Source organism: Prunus avium, chromosome 3, assembly GCF_965620075.1.
Source record: "Prunus avium chromosome 3, drPruAviu1.hap1.1, whole genome shotgun sequence".
NCBI classification, from domain to species: domain Eukaryota; kingdom Viridiplantae; phylum Streptophyta; class Magnoliopsida; order Rosales; family Rosaceae; genus Prunus; species Prunus avium.
The window spans coordinates 5032142-5054642 of NC_142286.1; the positions used below are offsets into that span (position 1 = coordinate 5032142).

General features: G+C 36.0%; 4 protein-coding genes across 5 annotated transcripts; 3 read left to right on the forward strand and 1 right to left on the reverse strand.

The window, feature by feature from the left end:
• Window positions 1-4221: 4221 nt before the first annotated feature.
• LOC110751689 (uncharacterized) lies at window positions 4222-7742 on the forward strand. The gene is made up of 9 exons (XM_021952193.2): window positions 4222-4462; window positions 5095-5171; window positions 5619-5847; window positions 5965-6119; window positions 6235-6280; window positions 6373-6464; window positions 6617-6713; window positions 6936-6992; window positions 7270-7742. Exons 1-9 carry the CDS (start codon window positions 4289-4291, stop codon window positions 7390-7392), a joined length of 1050 nt encoding a protein of 349 aa, XP_021807885.1. The 5' UTR covers window positions 4222-4288; the 3' UTR covers window positions 7393-7742.
• Window positions 7743-8254: 512 nt separating this feature from the next.
• Window positions 8255-10797, forward strand: LOC110751680 (uncharacterized). The gene is made up of 4 exons (XM_021952180.2): window positions 8255-8540; window positions 9455-9543; window positions 9733-9830; window positions 10520-10797. Exons 1-4 carry the CDS (start codon window positions 8531-8533, stop codon window positions 10617-10619), a joined length of 297 nt encoding a protein of 98 aa, XP_021807872.1. The 5' UTR covers window positions 8255-8530; the 3' UTR covers window positions 10620-10797.
• Window positions 10798-10921: 124 nt separating this feature from the next.
• On the forward strand, window positions 10922-16900 carry LOC110751677 (uncharacterized). 2 transcript variants are annotated; one of them, XM_021952176.2, is made up of 14 exons: window positions 10922-11363; window positions 12131-12545; window positions 12832-12926; window positions 13258-13416; window positions 13600-13936; window positions 14090-14208; window positions 14282-14354; window positions 14427-14650; window positions 14754-14810; window positions 14924-15098; window positions 15329-15451; window positions 15556-15726; window positions 16333-16392; window positions 16522-16900. In XM_021952176.2, exons 1-14 carry the CDS (start codon window positions 11317-11319, stop codon window positions 16636-16638), a joined length of 2172 nt encoding a protein of 723 aa, XP_021807868.2. In that variant the 5' UTR covers window positions 10922-11316; the 3' UTR covers window positions 16639-16900. The 2 variants fall into 2 exon arrangements, with proteins under 2 accessions (XP_021807868.2, XP_088106259.1); XM_088250133.1 differs by lacking the exons at window positions 10922-11363; window positions 12832-12926 and having other exon boundaries at window positions 12223-12545.
• A 113-nt stretch (window positions 16901-17013) lies between these two features.
• On the reverse strand, window positions 17014-21638 carry LOC110751679 (ENTH/VHS family protein). Its single transcript, XM_021952179.2, has 5 exons — window positions 21016-21638; window positions 20009-20752; window positions 19554-19709; window positions 17854-18825; window positions 17014-17536 (listed from the first exon to the last, which is right to left on the reverse strand). Exons 1-5 carry the CDS (start codon window positions 21220-21222, stop codon window positions 17495-17497), a joined length of 2121 nt encoding a protein of 706 aa, XP_021807871.1. The 5' UTR covers window positions 21223-21638; the 3' UTR covers window positions 17014-17494.
• Window positions 21639-22501: the final 863 nt, after the last annotated feature.

Below are 22501 nucleotides of genomic sequence, written 5' to 3' on the forward strand. Positions count from 1 at the left end.
TTATGGCTGCTAGCTCGGATAGTTCCGACATTTTGGGAACTGAGCTGGCGGCTATTCGTAGCGGGCTACTTTTGGCATCTGCTAAAGGTCTGTTTTATTTGACTGTTGATTTTGATTCACAAAAAGCCATGAATATGATTATTGGCACTGATGGGTGGATGAGTAATGTGGGTAATCTAGTTGATGATATTCGGATTCTGTTGGTGCAGTTTGGTAATGCAAAGGTGGTCTATTAACCTCGTGAAGGTAGCAGTGTGGCTCATGCTATGGCTCAATGTGGATTGAGGGAAGGCACTTAATGTTTCTGGGAAGAGGTGGGTCCGATATGGATTCAAACTTTACTAGGAAAGGATAGACAAGGGGCTTAATTTTTATGTATTGCGGTGTTGTGGTACTCTTTTTTCTTGATCGAATTTCCTCTATTGGGGATTTTTATGGCAATGTTTTAATGAAGCCACTTTATAGCACCTAGAGAAGCCAGGAGCTCTGGTTGTATTGTTGTTGCTTCTTTATGAACGAAATTTCTCATTTTGAAAAATAAAAAATAAAAAATAAAATTTAAGCCAAACAATTAATTTAAAAAGAAGAAAACGAAAGCTTGTTAAAAGCCCTTTTGTTTTATAGCCCTTTATCAGTTTTTAAGCAGCCTATACATCATAGCTTGTTAAAACCCACGAATTTTTTTGTTTTAACCCTGATCCAAAACGACATCGTTTTGTTAAGGATTTTATGCTCTGCGTGCAGAAACAGCCCAGCGCCTTCAAGCCTTGGTGGAGGCAATTCGTCGAACACCTGGAGCGCACCATGAAACCTCAACAAAGGTTCAACATTTAGCGTCTGAAGAGGTTTTTAAGGCGAGGGGAGGGGAGGTGCAGGTGCAGCTGCACCTCCTTGCACCTTAATAGGTATGCCAGTGCTTGTAGGGCCCACTTCACATAGTATTTCAATAATCCAAACAGTATATTTTGTAGATATTCATTCAAAGATCATCTCTACAAAAAATCACTTGAATTCAATATCATTTGATCTTTCAATTAAATTATTGAAATTTAAGTACTTTTTTGAAGCACCGTGGTCATGAATTTTGTTGGTCTGAATTAGATGCCTTAATGATTTTCAATTTGTCTGATTTTTTTTTGCAAAGATTATCTATGAATGGTGTCCCTAAAATAAAATTATTTAAGGAATTCCTCAATGAAAAAGGACTACATATATGTATATTAAAAGCGACTATCTACTGGAAACAATTTTCTAGTTTCTACACGTGAAGAAGAATTACGCACTAATGAAATCAAACGTCCTTTTTTCTTTTTCTTTATTATACTTATATATCATATTTGGTATTGCTTTTTTGATTTTTTATATATTATATATATAAATTCCAACCTAAACAAACGGATGCACATCTTCTATTTTCTTGAAAGTAGTAGATAGTAGGAAATACCAGCTAACTCTTAATTTTATGATATTTTTATTTTTAATAATGGACCGTGAACGATGTCTCAAGTTCAAATAATTTTTTTAAATAATTAAAAAAAGAAAAACAAAATAAGAAAATCAGATTAAAGAAAAATACTTTGACGTGAGTCAGATTACAAAACATGTGTTTGGCTCTAGTTAGGGTTTGGTAAATGAGAAATAAAAAAGAAAGACTAATGAGCATTACTTTTTAAATTTAATATCGAATACTTCTTCACGTGGTAAAAAGTTTGAAACTAGAAAAATTGTTTCTAGTAGGCAGCCGTGTCCTTTTTAAATGGTTTTAATCGTAGCAAGTTTGAAGACATCACTCCACTAAGCAGACTTGCACTTTTAAGTGATATATGGTCATGAAAGATAATCATAAGTATGAATTGGTCCAAACGTTCTTCTCCAAGCTTTGATTCCTACACAAGTTTTTGAAATTGACAAGTGGTTGTAATTTGTTGTGGACAGGACATCCCAACTAATTATAGCAATTGGGTATATAGAAATATGAAAACTCATTTGATACATAATTTATTAAAAAGATAATATTGTGGTCGATGATCAAAGCTGCAAATGTCATATTTGATGCCAATTTACAATCGGGTTGAACCGATGAAATCGGCTTATTCCAACTGTAGCTATGGTTTTAACCAAAAAAGTCCAACGGTTTTAAAAATCAAATCGGACCGTATATCATTTGGTTTAATTCAATTTTTAGCTTTTGTCAACCGATTTAGATTGTCTAATTGTATATTTATTTATATTTTATTTTATATGTATAGTACTCTAATTAGATAATAACTACATATGAATGTTGAATTTGAAGTCTGTTGAACTTTTGGAGTTATTGATATTTAAATTGTAGCTATACTAGTTATTGAAATTTAAAGTTTTATTGTATGTAGAGTTTTAGGATGATTTGATACTCTAGAAAATGAAAAAGGTATATAGCAAGTTATGAATTTTTCTGTTGTAATTAGGCTAACAATATTGCAAACATGCAAAAGGCAAGAGAAACCAGCCGAACCAAATCGAACTAAATTATCTTAAATTGATTTGGTTTAGTTTTCTCAATGATTTTTGTCAAAATCGAACCCAACCAAATCATTTTATTGTAATTAATTTGACCATAATTTTAGAGTGAAACCGATCCAATCCATACCATACCCCTGCATGTATAAAGAAGTAGCAAATGGTTTTCTTTATTTTTTTATTTTTTATTTAAAAGAAGCAGTAAAATGACCAGCCTGAAGCTTAACAAAGAAAAAAAGAAAAAGGAAAAAGAGGACTCGGAGTCGGCCCAGATGCCCACTTGCCTAGTGGGCTAAGTGTTGGTCTTGGCCGAGTATATCAGGCCAGACGAAGGACCACATACATGACTATTAGTATTACAGACAAGTTTTGGAATAAGATTAACTAATTAAGATCATCGGCAAATATGTTTTTCAGTGATGACTCGTAATATATTCATATGGAATAATTTAAATTTGTATATTAAGAACAAAAAAATTTGTTTGTGAGTTTGTTCACCTAATGTTTACATAAAATGACCAAACTAAATTAAAATCTCATATTCCAAAGCATAGCATAGCTGCATAGGCATAGCAACCCAGATTTTCCTCATAAACCGCTTAGTTGGAACTTGGAATTAAGCATTCAAAATGGTCAACATGAGTTGCCTATCTACCTGCATAGTAGTTGGCCATATACTCGCACCAATAATTATATAAACCTGCGTCCTCCGCAGGAAGATTTGGTGAGCATCCCTCAAGAAACCCTATCTTTTTATTTATTTTATCTTATAATATATCAATTTTTTCCATATAAATGACTTATGCTAATTCATTGTACATGAAATGTTATGCGCACTTGTTCCTCGGACAATAATTTTTCATCGTTCGACCGTTAATCCGAACCACTGGTCTTGAAATATAAATTTTGAATTGATAATCGAACAACATAGCATAATAATAGATGTCTTTGCTTTTTTTTCTTTCTTCTTATTTTGTTTAATCAAAATAGTCGGCCATTTGTTTGAAGGGCCATAGAAATGCTACCAGCTATCGAAAAGGAATATTGAATAGGAGTGCTCTCCACGTCCTTTGTTTGAGAGATGACCATGCAGAGTGCAGGCTCTTCTCTAAAATCTCCTCAAACCCCTTAAAAATAGTAACATAAGATTTTTCATGGGGGAAGAAAATACACTTCTGGTGGATTTAGTTTATCCCAATAATTAGGCCTACTAATAAGGAGACTTTAGGGGAGTGGGTTTGTTGTATGACACACCATGAGAGGATCACCAACTTCATTTTCCTTAAATCTGGCTCATCTTCTTTACATTCACTAATAACCTTCTTCATTTTAGTTCAATAATCCAAAAACAAAATTAGTAGGGAAATTGCTATTTTTTCCGAAGAAGAAAAACCCAATTTCATGCAACAAAAAGAACCTAAAAACCAAATAAAAATTAAATTCATCATCACACGCACGATAAGAATTCGACTCTAATTAACTCTTTTCGTTCCTGTATGTAAACAAAAAAGTAAAAATAAATCCTTCTCATTCAACAAAACAAAATGAGCTCAAAACATTCATATTTCATGGTCTTAGTAGATGGTAATTTGAAATTTTATTAAATTAATACTTTTCAATGCCCTAAATAGTCCCCCAAAAAATAGTATTAAAATACATGGACGAAAACGATGACGTTTTGTGGTGTGAGCCAACGGGATATATATAAAGCACAGAAGCCACAGAGAGCGAAAACATAACGGAAAAACTAAAAATCAAATTGTTAGCGAAGCTTAAAGCTTCTTCTTTTATGATTAAGCTTCCGATTCGCAGAATGACCGAATTTGAGAGCATCGGAGCGTATCGTATCGGACTGGACGAGTCGTATCGGTCTCTGCCATCGGTTTACTTGGCCTTCTTGTCCATCTGGTTCGTCTCGGCCTGCTCTTGGACCATCAACACCTATAAGAACCGCCATCTCCAGGTCGCTTTTTCCTTCATTTCCACTTTTTTTTGTTTTGTTTTGAAATTTTAATCCAAATTTGATTTCTGGGTTGTTTATCTGGTAATGTTGAGGATGTTAACGTATAATTTGGGTTGCAAGAGAAAAATCTGAAAAGGTTTTGGGCTGTGCTCTGTCTTGTTTAAAGAATTCACATTTCAATTTTTTTTTCTTTTTCACATTGTATATGAAAGCCATTAAATTTACCTCAACGCCTCAGTTTCTAGGTAACCAAACAATGGGTGTTTCTCTTTTTCTATCGGGTAACTGTTCTAAATGTTTAATATTTTTGTTCTGTTCGATTACTCGGAATTTTTTGTATATAATTAAGAGCAAACGGTGAATATATATATATATATATATATATATATATATATATATATATATATATATTTATATGTTTTTGTAGATATTTGATTTGATTCAAGTTATTTGCTTGGCCTACATTTCTGGACAACCAAACAGGGTGGCAAATTTAATTCTCATAAATAGTGTGCTCAAGTGTGTGTTAATACTCTACTTGATTGATTTATTTTCTTTTGTTGGGCTGGCTTTGATGCAATTACTTATTTTCTATAATTGTTGTGCTTTGTTTTGTGGTTAAACTAGAGCAGACGAATAATTTGCAGTGGACGCTTGCATCTGTTCCATTAATTAAAGCCTTGCAACTTACGTTGTCATTCCTCTTCTGGTATGTTCTTATTATCTTGGGGAAATAGAATATAGTTTCTATTCAATGCGCAAAAAGAAAAAAGAATGCAGGTTCAGAAAGTAATTCTTTTGTTTCTTTTATGAAGAACACTTATCCATTTAGGGGGATTGGAACAATCAATTAAAGGACTTAACAATTCATCTGTTTTGAAGCTAATATTTTTTTCCTTTATCAATTAAAAAGCAAAAACAAAAAAGATTTGGTGGTAGTCCAGAGATCTCTGTTGAGGGGAGAATTTTTATGCCCAAATTTATGAGGCCAATAATTTAGAGAGCCCTATAGGAAATTGTGTGCATTATATGACAAGGCTGCCTTTCGCATGTGTATCTGTGTGGACGTAAGCACATCGGAGCCTTCTTTGTAATGATTTTTCAACTGTTGTTTCCTCCGTCACACTTACCAAATTTTGAAGTGTCACTTTTGCAGGTATTCATGCTTTCATCTTCAAATATGCTCTCTATGGATGTCATTTGGAGTGTATGTAACTGGAGTGATATTTCAGACAGCTTCTTTTGTGTCTTTTTTACTCATCTCTCATGGTTACTGCATCATGTGCGAGCGTCTTTCAGTAACTGAGCGGCGCACTACTGCTTCCCTTGGCTGTGTCTTTTACTTGACTCTTGTTGGATACAGAGCTTCTGTACCTTATTTCTCTGTGAGTTTCTTTGACAAACTAATGCATTACACTGGTAAATGCAGGAATTAATACCTCTCTTTTATGTTTCCAATTGTTTACCATCCTGTACTAATTTTCTGCTATGTCATGATTCAGGTGCTACTGTTGCTTAACTATTTCATTTCATTCTACGTGATATTCCACCACATATCCCAGAATCTGTTAGTGTTGCGTGAACAATTAAGTTTTATAGATAATGAGAATGTTCATGCAATGCATGATGCAGTCTACATGAAGTACATCATGTTCAAGTATGTGTCACATTTCGACATGCATACTGCTGTTTTATGTTCTGGTTCTAAGATATCCTGACCTTTAAAGATATCACAATTTGAATCTCATATGCTGTATAAATGTGCAATACAGAAAATTCCAAGGTGCAATGCAGATAGTAGCCATGGCAGAGACTGTGGTATGATATCTTGACTTTAGTGATAATAATTACATACACAGTTAGAAGATACATACAGAAATAGATGAGACAATTAACACTTTGCTTCTCAGATATACATTAACATGGATGACTCGTCAGAAAATTATTGGATTCGCTTGCTAGTCCGAGAATGGGCTCAGTTCTGCATCTTTGTTTACATAGGGTATGTTTACCTTTCTGTGAATGTTCGTTTCATAGGAAGAATGTAGTTCTGGATGTCTTTTGAATTCATTATCAAATAGCTAGGTTCAGCATGCAAGAAGGGTTTGCTCACATTCCTGCTCTTTGATGTGGTCACATGACTGTCTCTTGCAGGTGGACTTTTAGGTCAAGGGACTTGGCACCACGATTCTCTGTTATGCCAACTTTAAAATCTAAAGGAGAACTAGTGGTGCCTCCAATTTATAGCATTGTAAGTTATTTTCAAACTTTGTATGCGCTGAGAACATTAAAGTAGAAGATTTTGTGTCAAACATTTGCATACCGATTTTTCTAAAGAGTATGGCATGCTTTGATACCTATGATTCAAAATTAGAATCCAATAAGTAAGGAAGCAAGTAACGAAGAAGTTGAAATAGAATTCCATAATTTATTCCTCTTCTTTTTCTGACAATCCTAAGTCATGGCACTGCAGGAAATGGATGCAGAAACTTTCAGAGATTTCACGAAGCATGAATGGCACATTGGAGTGGTAAGCAATAGGAACATGAATTAGTGTGCATCTTTTCTACTCTCTATGTAGTCATATATGTCAGAGTGTTTCATAATCAACTCGCTGTGGACTTCCTATTCATGGAACTAATTTTGCATGACTGATGTTGGCTGGTTCTTACAAGGGCCTCAGTTTTATGGGAACCTGAATTTTTTCATCCCCTCGCAGTCTCGTTTGAACATATACTTTCTGCATTAAATAAGTGTTATTGATTGATTAAATCATTTAATGAAAAAAAGTGTTTGAACCTTTGCAGCCAACTACACCTTCCTCTGATGAAAGCTCCAAGGATTCTGTCTTGGTAATAATTCAGCATCCACATGCATATAGGCCGACCGCAGCCGGAAAATCTTGTCAAAGCCAAGGGCAGCCAGTGTAGCACTTCAAAAATTCAACTACCGATGTCAAACCGCTTCACATGCACGCATGGAGCAAAGCAAAGTAACTGATACAGTAGTTCAAACATCTTCCTGTGGCTAGCTTAGCTACTTTGTTCATGAGACAAGCCAACGGCACATTTTCCTCAAGTTTCTAGTCCAACGCAATTCCCCTGTGTAGAGAAGTCTGATTGCAAGGGCTTGTGAGTTGTGAAATGTTCATTCACAAGGCAGCAGCCCATCTATACTTGTAAATAAATACAACCAACGAATCAAATTGTACAAATCGGCCAAAAGTTAGAAAACGAATTGTATCTTCTTTCCCCTTTTATTAAAGTCTATTGATTTGCCATTGGTATCTCTCCCTCCACGTTTTGTTTTTGGTTCTTTTTTATGTTTTTGTTTTAGTACAAGCAAATATTGATTGGATGTCAGGGGGTTTCAAACTTCTGTCAACATGGATGGGAGTGGAAGAACTCAACCAACTTAGCTATACCTCACTAGCTTGCTCCACATTTTGTTATTTGTAATTCTCAAGGTACTGCTCTTTTCGCGCTACTCATCTTCATTTTCAAAAAGTGGAAATTGAGGGACGCATTCAGATTTTGAAGAATCAAAGTATTACTCGTTAAAATGTAACTTCAATTATTCACGATATTCTGTTTCTTCTCCTTGAACAACATGTAGCTAATCAATTAGCTAATATAGGTCATACTCTTCCACATCCTTGTAAATTATTTTGTATTTAAAAAATAATATATTTTTATTTATATATAGGTATTTATAGATAGTGTTGCTATCTATTTCATTCCTCAGTCCAATAAATCGACCAAAAAGAGAGGGAAAAGAAGAAGTCCCTCAAATAAACGACAGTCAGCAGTTCCCAAAACGACTCGTTCTTTTTGGTTTTAGGAACGGCAAGAGACGACTTGCCGTCCTCTTTCTGTACCTTGGCGGCTCTGTTAAATCTCTCTCGCAGACTCACGCAGAGCAGAGAGACCAAAGAGAGAGGTAGGAGGAGGAGACTGGTGAATTGGGTGTGGCTTTAAATAAATATGATTCAAAACCCATCTTGAATTGCGTGACATCTCTTTGCGACGCAACAGGAAATACTGAAGTTCCTCAGCCTTAGCTTTCACAATGAGTGCAGGTACTCTCTCTCTCTCTCTCTCCATATATATATTCATTATAGTCAGTAAAATAGTTCCAGGAACTCCACCTTTTTCGGGTTTATTGGATTTTGCAAGGAATATAGTAAAAAGGGTCCTCTGGGAGGTCTTTATGTATTGGCTATTCTTAGACTAAGGAATGAAAGATAATGAAATATCCTGGTGGAAGATTTGATTTTGGTTGCATGAGTTTTAGCTGGAAGATATGATTTTTAATGGAAATTTGTTGGAACTTTTGTGAATGCAAAATGGGTACTTGCCTCTTTAATGGTTTATTTGGAACTTTATGTGTTTCCTGATTGCCCCTTTGGGTTATGCAAAAAATTTAGGGCCATATCTTGTATTTTTATATTGGATTCCAGCCTTCAATGATGCTGGTGAAGAAACTCCTGTTAGTTACTTTCAGGGACTCTAGTCTTCTAATACAAACTTCTTCCATTCTTTTGGTGGGACTGAACCTCAGCTGCTTATTGCCTAAAACTGAAAAGAGGCATGTTACCCAGCTCAAATTTTGTTACTTTGTTAGCATTTTAGGTATGAAGTTGTTTATAGGACCTCCAAAAACTGACTATAAAGAATTAGAAGTGGTCGAGTGACAATAAAATAGCGGTGGAGGAGTGGAGTATATACCTAAAAGACTCATAACGCTACTAGTTATTGTGCCATGATTTGATAGTTGTAGCTCTTGCATTGCCTATGATAAAAGACCTGGTGAGCCTTGTGAATACGGTTCTCTTGCTATGTTAGAATCTACATTTAGCCTGCATGATCTTGAGTGTTATTTGTATACAAAGATGAAAAATCTGGATCAGGCCGAACCACGAAATTGGCACTTTCATCCTTGCAGTAGTGCATATCTCTCGTTTTTGTTTAAAAGTGTTATTATTTCTTGTAGGTGGTGCCTTTGGTGGTAATAGGGGACTGAGCCCAGTTCCTCCAGAGAAAGGTGTCTTCCCTTTGGATCATATGCATTTGTGTGACCTGGTAATGTTACGTGATCCATTAATGAACATTATCATGTTTTTTAATTTTGTTTCCTCTGTAGAAGAAACAAGCTTTTGAAAAGTTTTATATGTTGGAGTGGGTTAGCTGTGACAATTTCGATTATTTGGGTTTTTTTTTGTTTTGTTTTGTTATTTTTTTGAAGGGCTTAGTTTCTTGGATTTGTTTCAGGACAAAAAAGAATACCTCAGTTGTCTCAAAACTTCGGGCCACCAATCTGAAAAATGTAGGCTCTTCTCGAAAAAGTACCTGGAGTGCCGCATGGAAAAGTGAGTTTTTGGTGTTTATAAAACACGTTGTACTAGTGGACTTATATAAATATAGGGTGTGCTAAGATTGTGACATTCTTCTGGCTATTATTCAAAAATTAAAACAATTAACAACTGTACAGTCTTGAAAGCTTATAATATATAGACAGGTAAGTTTCACACAGATACTGTTGGGCGAAAGTAGTTTAAAGTACTAACTTCCTTTGACTGGTTTCAATGCTTGCGTTCTTTCTGTTAGACATTTTATTTGCTTGTACAGAACTCCGTCTACTTACAGTCTGCAGAAGAGCTTGTTATGTCTTCTCCCCCGTTTCTGGTGTTAGGCTTGTGTCAAAATGCTGTTAAAGGTTTGCTCATGAATGCAAATCCACGCCATCCAAGATGAAATTGAGTCATCTCAAACAATAAAAGAATTTGTATTTTGAGTAACCATAAATTTGAATCCTACATATTTAGTTCTCCTAATTCACTAAAACTCTTTGCGGAGCTCTATATGTGATGAAGGTCTTCAATAAAGCATTAGGAAAGCAATTTTCTGGTAATTTTGGTTTCGCAGAAATATTATTCACTTATCCTTTTCTTTCATTTATGTCATAGATACTGAATCCTCATTTCTCAGATTATTTTTTTCTTTATGACAGGGGTTTGTTGTGAATACATACCAATGACCTTTGATATGCTTCTTGCAGGAACTTGATGGCCAAACAAGACATGTCAGAACTTGGGTTTGTTAAGGAAAGTAACTTGGAAGCTTCTGGAGAGAGGGTTACTGAGAGGATTGGTAATTGAGTTAGATGATTAGTTGGAAGACCACAGTAGTTGGGAAAGCTTTACTGAAAGGGCTGGCTGATTGTTCATCTGTTGGGGACTTTCCCCACTGATAGTGTTGTCATGTTATTATTTGTAAAGGAATCTAAAATTTAGTGTTTCTTTCAAAAATGTCAATGATTTACTTGTATTAGACTTATACTTATAGAAGCCAATAAAACTAATTTTGTTAAGTTGAATTAAATTTAAATTTTAAATAATGTAGACTTTAAATGGGATCTTATCAGGTTGAAAGATGATGTTCTTTTTCTTAAGCTTCAAATTTTAAATTTCATGGTAGAAGGATTATTTGTAAGAAACTCCCACTGATAAGATTAGTGAGCTTCTGCAGAACCTGTCTCTGAATCTGAAGCAGCTGACCCAAAAGGGAAAAAACACCAAATGGAGCAGAACAGACAATAAACTCGTCATCATGCTCATGCATTAAATTGGGTCTCAATGTTTTCACCCGAATTATAAACAACAGTCCAAAAACTGCAAAAACAGAACGGCTGGCGGGAGATAACCTCTAGGACAGAGAACATAAAATATTCATTGGAGCTTCTGCACTCTCTCTCTCTCTCTCTCTGCCCCTCGATGGCCACGCTGAAAGCCTCTCCTTTTATAACTGACATTACATGGATAACTTTTGCTTCCCTTTTCTCTGTTTGGGTTTTCCATGGCTCTCCATTTGTCTACGCTAAAACCTCACCTCTTTTACCACTCGTAAGTTCTCTCTTTATCTCTGTCTCTGCACCCAGATGCACAGTACATATTTGGACCCTATCAGTTAAAATGGTATTTTTCATGCTTTATCTTAGTGGGTTTTATTATTTTTAAAATTATGTTATCTGGGTCCAATTGGAAATTTGGTTATGAGGGTTGTTGATGGCTCATAATTTCGACTAGTTGTATGTCAGCTTCTGTTAGTTGAATTGATATCTAGATCTGTATGAAAATGGGGTTTTGATGTTTCTTTTCTAACTTACTTCAAGTTGCTTTTGAATTAAAAAAAAAATATTGGCTCAATGAAAAAGAGTGATTGTTCAGTATTGGTCCACTGAAACTTAAGACAATCTATATGAGTAGACAACCGTATTCCCTGGCTCTATCAAGCCTTTTTGTTTTTGTTCTTCACATTTGTCAGATTTTTGCCATTTGACTTGACTCAGTTATATCTTGAGGAATTGATTTTATGATTGCTACTTTTAAGGAGCAAAATCGTCTGAGTGACTCAAATGGTAATTTTGTTGTTGCAACAAATATGAGAAAGAAAGGATTCTGATTTGGCTTTCCTGTTTGGCTATTTATCAAAAACCAAGTTCCATAAAGTTTAGATAAGTTTCGTTTTAATTTCAGTTCTTTTCATATGTCGAATACAAGAGAAATCAGAGAAGAAGAAGACTAAATGCCATAAACTAAGTAGTAGCATTTAGTTTATTGTGAAACTACTTGAATGATAAATTTGACAGCACCTTCTCTTTTTGAGACAGAAGATCTATAAGATCAGAAAACAGACAAAAGAGTATACCTAATGTGCATGACCCTTCAAGGTGCAGTACAAAGGAACAAGGAAACTATGGCTTTTCAAAGAAGAATCACTTACTTGGCTTATTGGTTAGATGCTACAATTCATCAAGGTGGTATTCATCTTGGACGTCATCATCGACAGCTTGTACAGCTTATTCTGGTCAAACAAGCTGTGAGAATGGTTCCCCAGTGGCTAAAACTCATAATCATGAAATCGAATTTAATCGGGTCAATTGCCTTGAATGGGTATTGCATGAATCTGCAGGGAGCTTCTCCCTTGCAGTTAAGTCACTTGAATTGCCAGGAAGTGGTCAAGAGCTTGCAATGGCATGGTCTGGGAAGGATGTACATGAATGGCATAAACGGATTTCTTATCAGGTATAACATATATTTTTGTTCACCACAAAGTATGTGATGAACATCTTATAATGCCTATAGAACAAATTGTTTTCACTATTGAATTGTGTTAACATCATTAGTGTCTCAAATATGATGTAAATATTTGAGATGTATGGTTTGCATGTCTCTGCATATCTTTTTATTTTATTTTGGTTACTAACTTGAGCAAGCTTTATGGTAAAATTTCTTAAGTTGACATGAAATCCTTGTTATGTTACTAGTTGGTATTAATGAAATTCTGAAATTGACTACCATGGCTGTGCAGGTTGCAGTTTATGCTTTGTTAAAAACAGCAATTGAAGTAGAAATTTTGCTTTCCAGTGAACGTCATTACAGTGACTCTTCGCCAGTTAGTGATATGTATGTATGTTTTTTGTAAAAATCTTAGCAATGTTAGATTGACTTTGGTCGTGGTGGTTATAATGCCTTAACTGACAAATTATCTTTAGCGGTCAACTTTAACAATCAACAGCTTAAGCCTGCTTCTACCTTTACTTGATATTTAACTTTATAACTTTGTAAACCTTAAGAGCTTAATTTTGTATGTCAATGAGTCAGATTGAATGTCTATACTTTTCTTAATGTGTCTATTTTCTGCTGAGTATTACTTTGCCCTTTTCCACCTTGCATGCAAATATTGATGACATGAGTGCCCAGAAAGACTGTTCTTTTGTTCCTTTATCTGTTTCAGCTTGACCCCAAAGATTGATGTGGTTGGTGAATACATCGAGAGTCAATTAAACACAAGGCACTCAGAATTAGTAGAATGGTTTAGAGTGGTGGAACTACCACGTATTGCAGGATTCTTCATTCCCTTGTTGAGGAAGTGGTCTATGGAATATGCAGGAAGGTTTGCCCAAATAATTTTGTGCTTCTAGCCTAATATTTGTAACATCTTGTGTTATCATTTTCTTCAACAATCAACATCTGTGCTTTAATATACGATTTGAATCCTGTGCATTTTATGCATATGCAGTGACATTAACCTGTTATTCTGGAATTAAGTATATAGCCTAAACAAAGAAATCTTCAGTGGTGTTGCAGGGATGGTTGTGGCTATAGGCTGCTGTGCAGCAGTGGCTAAATTGGGTTATGGCCGGGTTAAGTGCCCTTTTTTTGCATTTTCAATTGAGGATGTAATGGTAGATCTCATGGATCTCTCACACAGCCTTGTGTCAGTGGAAAGATTACATAACTTAGCTACCGAGGCAGGATTTGAAATGGATTTCTTGTCCCATTTTGGTAGAAAAGTTCTGCTGAGCAACAAAAGTGAAGAGGTAGAATTTTGGATTGGGTTGGCTCATGAAAAACTCTCAACAGCATTCCATAAAGAAAGTGTGATCCCAGGCAAGGAGAATTTTCATGACAAGGTCAACTTTATGATTCATTAAATTATCTTTCTCAGATTCTAGAGTCAGAAGCATTAATCAATTGTTTTGGCTGTGTTTATTTTTATATGTTTAGAATCTTCAGCTCATATCTCAAACATCTAATTATTGCTCTTATTTATAAAGTTTTAACAGGTTGAAGCAGATACTTTGGCTACTTTAGGACTTTTTGCATATCTTGGGAGAAGGACTAGATTATTCTTGTCAAGAATGGGCATAAAGGATCTTGATGAGCTGGTTCAGGACTTCCTTTGGTAAACGACTTCACATTAAATGATTTAATCCAAAAGTACTGAGAACATAAGAGGTTGAATGGTTTGCCTGCAGCTACTTGGAGTGTGGTAGCCTTTTCATTCGCCCGGAGTTTTCTTCCGTAGCAGTGTATCAACACTTCATGGAGGTTCGTCTCTATTATGCTTCTGTTGCAAGTGTAAAATGCAAATCATGCAAATCTGAAAATTTATCATTACAGTTGGTGACTGATGAAATTGGATGGCTTGATTTTTACGCTGCATGCCCTCCGAAAAGAAGTCAAGAGAGACGAAAAAGCAAACTACATGCCATCCAGGCAGAGAAAGAGATTGCTCTATCTGCTGTGTTTACTGTATGCTATGATGTTTTCTCCGGATTTGCTCACTTCAGTCGTTCAACTCAACAATCCTTAGACACTGATTTGCTAGACTTCTTGCTCCACAGGTAAAACATTCCCATCTTTCATTGTTTAGGTTTGTTTTAAATCTTTTCTATTTACTACAGGCCAATCAGTTTTTAAGATAGGAATATCATTAACCTTTTTCAGTCAGAGCTTGCTAACTATATGTTTGGAAGACTACTGGGCTGCTTATGATAAATCAAGGTACTATTTCTCTGGTGGATTGTTACACTTTAATTCCCTGCTACTGAATCAGCACTACCATGGAGGAAGGAGATAAATGTGCTTGTTCGGATTTTTATTTTTATTTTTTCAAGCAGCGAGTTGTTAAAGATTACAGAAACTGGTGCTCGTCGCACAACATCATTTGTAGGATCTATTGTTGCAACCAAGTTATCTGTAACAATGGAAGCACAACAAGAGCCAAGTACCTTGACAACATCAGAAGATTATCAAAATTATAAGCCTCAACGCAGGCTTAAACTGAGAAAGGTATTGCTTTTAGAAAAAAATTCATTATAATAAACAAATTAAATACAAATATTAAAAATGAAAGAGCTTCACATATGACCATAACGTTACCAGAGGCTTTTTTATTAGTCCTGGAAAATGAAATATATCATAAAAGAAAGTTGCATGGTATCTACTTGGTTTGTATCATTGTATGCTATAGTCTAATTGTTTCTTATATTGTTGTGACCGTTTGTTTCCTTTAATGAAAGGATCCTTCCTCACCGGTGACAGAAACCATAAACTCTGTGGAGGAGGGCAGTGCCATGAAATCAAAACATCTTCATCGAAATTTAGTTAAGAAGTATAGCAACAAGTTGGTATCGACAAGCTCTGTAAGGCCAATAATCTCCTGCTTCTTAGAGATGTGTGAAGCAATATGTATGTATGTATGTATGTTATGGTGGATGTTAATACTGTATATTGAATTGTTTTGAAGGATGTATGGATGGGGACTCAGTTGCTTTTCATAGACATCATGACTGCCGTGGAGCTACTCCTGAAACAATTGCGTGGCGACAAGGTTACAAGGAGGGAAAGAAGCAAGCTAAAAAGAACGCTGAATGACATAACTTCACTCATTCCAGTTACAATTCTAATGCTACTTCCTGTAAGTACTAATTTGACACTCTTCTTTCCTAAGGTTGCCTTGTATTTCATTGACTGATATGAAGTAGTTAGTTATGAATGACCTTTATGCATGATTTAGAATTGCCAAAAAAACAAAAAAACACTAATTGATTGCGACCATAAATTCACCATATTTTATGTGGTGAAAATACATATTTATCTAGTGAAAGGTTCAAACTGTATAGTTGATTAATTTTTTTTCCTAATGACGGCTGCTCTTTATTTAATTGTGGGAGCTGTAAGAGCCAAATGATACTGAAGCTCTGCTTAATGTACAAAGTTCCGTCTTTAAGAAGATAAAGAGACTCAAAATTTTTGTATTCTGTTCATCTTTCTCATCTAAGTGCAATCATGTTATAAATAATGAACTGCGTGTTTTGATTGTTGATAGTATGTGCCTTCTCTACAGTTTCATTTAGCAAAGTCGTATTTCGAGCTACCACATGCTCTGTAATTATGTTCATGTACTTATAACCGTGCTTCATTATATTTGCACACAAGAATTTGATTACAAACATAATCAGATTTCATCCAAGCAACTAAAAAGCCAATCATATAAAAGTTGATTTTCTTCCTTTTGTGCAAGGTATCTGCTGTAGGTCATGCTGCCATGCTAGCAGCAATCAAGAAGTACATACCAGGCTTGGTAACTTACATTACCTTACCATTTTTTTTCTTTAAAAATAAAAAATAAAAAATTCTTTCGGTAATTTACAATCGCGTTTCCCATAATGTCTCTTTTTTGGCTAATCATTCATTCATTTACTGCATCTAGATCCCTTCTCCATATTCTTCTGAGCGGCTGGATGTTGTGAAACAACTAAAGAGAATCAAGAAGATGGAAGTTAGGACACGGAGCAACCTTGACGATCCATCCTCTAGAATAACATAAGTAATTGCTTGTGCTGCTCTCTTCACCCTGACTCTGAATAAACTGGTTATGTTATTAGCAGTGTTTGTAAATAGTCAAATGAATAAATGTCTTTTTTTTTGGGGTTTCAGAAAAATGAATAAATATGTTTAATGTGACGCATTCATGCCTCTCGACCAGGTGTGGATCAATTGGTCAACTCAAAAACTTTGGTGTACAAAATGAACTTTTGAACAACAAAACAACAAAAGAAAAGAAAAGAAAGAAATGAAGGGTTAAGCATGTTTATGTCCAGAACATAAGCAAAGTTATACGAACCTAAAGTTTTGCTACCTGTTAAATCTTTGGCTATATCTTTCTAATTTGAGTCATTCCAACAAATGCAAGACATAACAATAATAGGCAACAATGTAATGTTTTGTTTATTTGTTTTGTATAATCAAATGCACGTACCACGAGCATTTCTCTTGGAGAGGAGACAAAAAAATCTATAAATGAAAAATAAAAGAGAAAAAAATAGGGGGGCAAAAAGGCACTCTACAAATTCATTACAAGAAGAGGGAGGGCTGTAATCTTCGCCTGCATTACATTACATAATTATAAAACTAGCAAAGCCAACTACACAACATTCACTCTCTTCAACCTCGAACACGAAAAACGAGCACAAATATGTTTACTCTTTTCATCCAAGTTCCTAGCTTATTTGGTCTTTATCACCTTGCATTGGATTATCATGGAAATATCTCAGCAATATATGCAAATGTTCCTTTTTTCACAACAAAATATTTGATCTTCTTTGTTCAAAGGGATTGACCTGCTTCGAAATCATCATCAGAGTACAATGTGGTCCCTAGTGTTGAAGCACAAGATCAAAGGATTAAACTACCCTCTTTGGATCACGAGCTGCAGCAATATGATCCTACAAAACAATCCATAAGAAAAAGGACTCAACAACGAAAGATAAACAAATGAAAAAGACAATGAAATTCTTCTTGCTTGGTTTTTCTAGACATCTAATCCATCATCCATGCAGGTTTTATTTTTCTTTTATTCTTTTGAGAAGTACACATGCAGTTCTTTATTGTACCAGCCTTCCAATATACAATCCATGCTTTCTATACAGGTGAACAGTTCATATAACATAATTCCAAAATCTGTAACCATGCAACATCATGATTTAGGAAATATAATCACAGAAACTGCATTCAGACATCCAGTTTCAGAAATCAAACTTACTGAAATAAAATCAAACGCTTTGGTATCCTCTTTCTTCGCACTGTTCGAAATCGAAGTAGGAGCTGGATTTGGATGATTTGCTTGAAATATATCAGGTAGTGCTGAAGCATATCCTCCATTTGTTCCAGCAACTTGACTGAAATTCATATTTTGAGCATTGAGGTTCCCAAGGTGTTGAAAGCTAGACATTGTCGCTAAGAGTTGCTGCTGAGCAAGGAGACTTCCCATGGCACCATAATTTATTGGCTGAGAAGAAAAGGCTGGATTGAACATAATTCCAGGAGTTACATTGTAAGGCGTAGCACCTGGAGGAAACACTGCATTATCAATCGTCCGTGCTGTTTGAGAATTAAGAATGCCATTCCAAGCATCGCTGGAGGCCTGATGGCTGGGATGACTACTTGAATCTGATAAAAGAGTTTCAGATAGTTGTCCAGAAGAGGTTCCTTTCTGCTCCATCTTAGAGACATTCTTATCAATGGATAAACCAGCCATTAAATTGTTAAAATCATTTTTATGATCTTGCACCTGCGGAAGTTCAGAATTGGGCCCGAAAATGTCAAACATTTCAGCTGCACTTTTCTTTTCAGCCAAGGCAGTCTCGTGAGCATCTCGTTTATTATCAACAGTAAGCCCAGAGAAGAGATCATCTGCTTGTTCTGTACTGTCATTAGTGTGAAATGAAACATCTGCAAAAGGGTCATCCTCATTTTTTGGTTCACTGGTGCTTACAACATTCCCTGCGCCCTCTCCAAATAAATCATCAATTAGTGGGGGTGGTGGTGCTGTTAAGTTTGTTATGACTTGATCACTTAGGTTGTCAGTTGTGGCATCTGTCCCATGGTAATCATCTAGATCACCAGTGTCTATCAGGTCAGGCATCTGAACAGAAGTAGCAGCCTGAGCCTTCACAGGCTGTTCTGAATTACTGGCCACACTGCCTATTTGTTCTCCACCCAAGAGGCTTAAAACCTACTCATTAAAAGAACATTGTTCATTTAACTGCATGATCTAATGCATCTTCTCAAGGAAAAACAAACACACATACACATAAATAAATAAATAAACAAATATATAAGTATATATATGCATATACATGTATATATCCAAACTGTAAAATTGCAAATAACCTTTCCAAGAACTTACACATTTATCATATCATTGAGCACAAATTCCTCAAGAAATATATATTCAGAATATGTTATAAGAATACGAAGAATTAAATCTGGAAAAGTCACAATGGGCAAGTACAAATTCCTCTCTACATGCAGAGTGAAGTGAAATTACATCAAACATGATAAAATTATGAAAGAACATATTACCGTTTATTCATGAAAAATTTAAAAACTATTAAGACAACATACCATTTACTTTTGTTATTTCTCTTTTAATTCTTTGTTCAATATGAAATATTCAAGGTAGCTCAACCATTAAACAATGCCCACTTCTTTTATCACCACAAAAAGTAAAAATCCCTTGAGCCTATGGCAAAGAATTGGAGTTCCCAAGTTCTAGTTACATTTACAATCAATTCTACATTTGAGCTGCAGCGACCACCTAAATGACGGGAAGAGTTGAAGTGATGATTAAGCAAACAGATTATACATGAAACTATTTTTTGGTCTATCTATCACTAATATACATTATTTTGAGAAATCAGAATATGGAAGATATATATTTATGAGGAACTAAATGAATACCTTGTTAGCCTTTTCCCTCAAAGAAGCCTGAGGAGAGTCGGAGCATCTGACTACAAGATCTTTGTTGTCAATAAAATATGATTCTACAATTGAAAAATGCTCATCATCCTTTCTCCTCAAAATTGATTCAAGAACACAAATCGCTTTCATGCGTACCTAACAAACACAAAATCACATTAAAAAAAGGTTTGTAAAAATAAATAGATCCATAAGTACAGCAAAAATCCACCCACTTTTTCTGAACAATTGTAAGTCAACAATTCAATCTTATTTCAGGGATAATAAAATCAAATATGGACAATTTGTGTGTCTTTAATAAAATTGTTGTGCATGAAAAAAAATCACAAATAGATAAAATTCAGAAGTCACTATAAGAATCTTCAATTATTTGGCAATTTTGTGCATGCAAGCATGTGGAAGAATTATGGCCTAATACATAAGTACAAAGAGCATGCCTGCCACAATGGAGATTGGAGCTTTGTATCGAGGGCATGACTTAAAGCTATGGCATCCAACTTTTTCGCCTCAGTAAGGAAAATCTGAATGGCATCCCGAGTGGGTTGTAATCGTACACCACCTGGAGTCACAATGGTCTCCAACAACCTCTCCTCCCGGGTCTTACTTTCTCTGTAATTTGAGCTAGAATCTCCATCGGTTACTTCAGTCTTGGTTAATCTATCCTCATTCCAGGGTCCACTAGCCACACTCTTTGAAGACCCAAAACTACTTTGAGTCTCATTGCGATATTGAGCAGGTTCATATCGATCTGTCGGCTCACTTTCAATGGTCAACGATCTATGAAGATTTGGACTCTTATAGTTTCCATTTTCATTATTTTTAAATGAGTGATTTTGGGTGAAACTACTAAGTCCCTGCTTGATAGATGCACTTCCAATACCAACTACCTCACTAAGAAAAGATTTCTTTTCTTCTGATGACATTTCAAAGTTTGTATTCCCAAAACCTTGTATTCGTCTGTTAAGATCATCGGCTGGTGCTGCATTACTTTCCTCTGAAAATATAGCAGAAATAGCCTCTTGAGCAGTGTCCCGCACAGCCTTATTAAGGGCATCTCCTTTCAAAGGATCCGGCTGTCCCTTATAGTGAAATAACTGGCGCACTGCCACTGAATTTCGTTGCATTTCCCTCCTGAACTCCACACCAGACTTTCCCACAGAATATTTTATTAACCTCAGAGCCTGCAGAAAATTTGAGCATAATGGTGAAAATTTGCAAGAAACCTGACATTCATCAAGTCTATTATCCATCACAGCAGACATAAGCTCTTGGAATTTCCCAATACCCATCAAACCCAGAAAATTCTTTTCTTTTACCCACACAACCTCATAACCAGAGGAGAAAATTACCAGACATTCCATTAAACTAGCACAAAACCTCAGAATAAAACATAATACTATAGAATAAAAAATCTGATTCGCCAAAAGAAGAAGAATTTTGATACCTTCTGTATAACAATTGGACTTTTATTCTCCAGACGCTTGAACACAAACTCAGAAACCTCCTTGACAATACTGACATGTGAGGATCTCAAAAGCTGACAAATCTCTTCCAATTTGTAAACCGGCGCGACCTTGTCTTCGTCCGAAGTGGCCGCATCGATCATTCGAGACCTCCAGTACGACTCCACAGCTCTTCGACTCGAATCCATAGCCCCCAATTCCTCAAATTTAGCTCCAAACGGATCTGATCCAACAGAATCCCAATGAAAGCCCTGTAGGGTCTGCCCTCGGATCAACGATACACTCGAAATTGGATCGGAGCCGTGGTGAAACCCAAATTCCCGGTCAGATGCGCTTGAATTGGATCCGATTGAGGCGGCGGAGTGATGGATTATTTCGATTTGCGTTGAGAAATCGAATAATTGGATTTGATTTGGAACAGAATTAGGGTTTTACAGAAAGAGAGAGAGAGAGAGAGGAGGGGGGGGGGGGGGGGGGGGGGAGGAAGGGATTGTGAAAGCTGTGGAAGGTAATAAGGAAGAAGACGACGACGGTTAATTGGGAATGAGAGAGGTCGCGAGGTGAGTCACGAGTGGGAGACTCACCCACCTGTCTGCTTTTTACAGTGCGCGAATTTGATGTGCGCCTAAAATGGCAAGCACGAGAGGAGAGGTTGAACGACGTCGTTTTGGTTCCAGTGGTCTTAGCCCCATCATTAATTCATCTGTTCCATTGGGCTTTAGGTTGTTCCGTTGGGCTCCGGCCCTAGTTATACTAGGCCCATTCAATCTTAGCCAGCCTTTGGGTAATTTTCTTTCCACCGTTTAGCTTCAGATTTAGGAGTTTGAGAATGGGTATGAAATTTCATTCCTATATTTGGCTTTTATAGTACAAGGGATTGGGGGTGGGCGGTTGACACAAATATTCATTTGGTGCCTGGGGATTTCAAACCTTTGCCCACATGGGTGGAGGTGGAAGAGCTCAACTAGGGGTTTGGGCATCTCATTCGAAAATCTGTGTATCGATAGTACTGAACTGACGGTTTGGTTTGGTTAAACGATATTTTTAATTTTTCCGATCCAATTTATACTGAAAAGTTTGGTCAAAGGACCGGGTAACAATATCTCTAACCCGATGGATATCCATATCGAATCGATATTTATTATCTTATTATTTAAATATTAATACATGTGTCAACTTATTGGATATGAAGCTTATCCTAGGTTGCATAACACTACAACATGACACCTTGAACCCTAAAATCAAATGCCTCTTTTATTTCTCATTCAGTCATACCCACTAAGTAATCCCCTAAGGACGAGCAGTAGATATGTAACCCTCCCCAATAGAGGTGTCAAACGGGTTGGGTCGGCCCATTTAAACTCGTGCCAGGTCTGGCCGATCAATTTAATTTATCGGGTAGGGTTGTGATGGCCCATTTAGTAAAATTATTGATCCCAGCTCGGCTCAAAATCCAAGCCCATTTTG

Bases quoted from the DNA above. Each gene is read 5' to 3' on its own strand.
- LOC110751680 (XM_021952180.2), top strand. The intron at 9,544-9,732 runs GTAATGTTACGT...GATTTGTTTCAG, and splicing joins ATATGCATTTGTGTGACCTG to GACAAAAAAGAATACCTCAG. The intron at 9,831-10,519 runs GTGAGTTTTTGG...TGCTTCTTGCAG, and splicing joins CTGGAGTGCCGCATGGAAAA to GAACTTGATGGCCAAACAAG.
- LOC110751689 (XM_021952193.2), top strand. From the start codon at position 4,289: ATGATTAAGCTTCCGATTCGCAGAATGACCGAATTTGAGAGCATCGGA. The intron at 6,120-6,234 runs GTATGTGTCACA...TGTGCAATACAG, and splicing joins ATGAAGTACATCATGTTCAA to AAAATTCCAAGGTGCAATGC. The intron at 6,993-7,269 runs GTAAGCAATAGG...GAACCTTTGCAG, and splicing joins ATGAATGGCACATTGGAGTG to CCAACTACACCTTCCTCTGA.
- LOC110751679 (XM_021952179.2), bottom strand. From the start codon at position 21,222: ATGGATTCGAGTCGAAGAGCTGTGGAGTCGTACTGGAGGTCTCGAATG. The intron at 20,753-21,015 runs GTATCAAAATTC...AATTTTCTGCAG, and splicing joins GTCCAATTGTTATACAGAAG to GCTCTGAGGTTAATAAAATA. The intron at 18,826-19,553 runs GTATTCATTTAG...TTTAATGAGTAG, and splicing joins TGAGGGAAAAGGCTAACAAG to GTTTTAAGCCTCTTGGGTGG.
- LOC110751677 (XM_021952176.2), top strand. From the start codon at position 11,317: ATGGCTCTCCATTTGTCTACGCTAAAACCTCACCTCTTTTACCACTC. The intron at 14,355-14,426 runs GTTCGTCTCTAT...TTATCATTACAG, and splicing joins TGTATCAACACTTCATGGAG to TTGGTGACTGATGAAATTGG. The intron at 14,811-14,923 runs GTACTATTTCTC...TATTTTTTCAAG, and splicing joins GCTGCTTATGATAAATCAAG to CAGCGAGTTGTTAAAGATTA.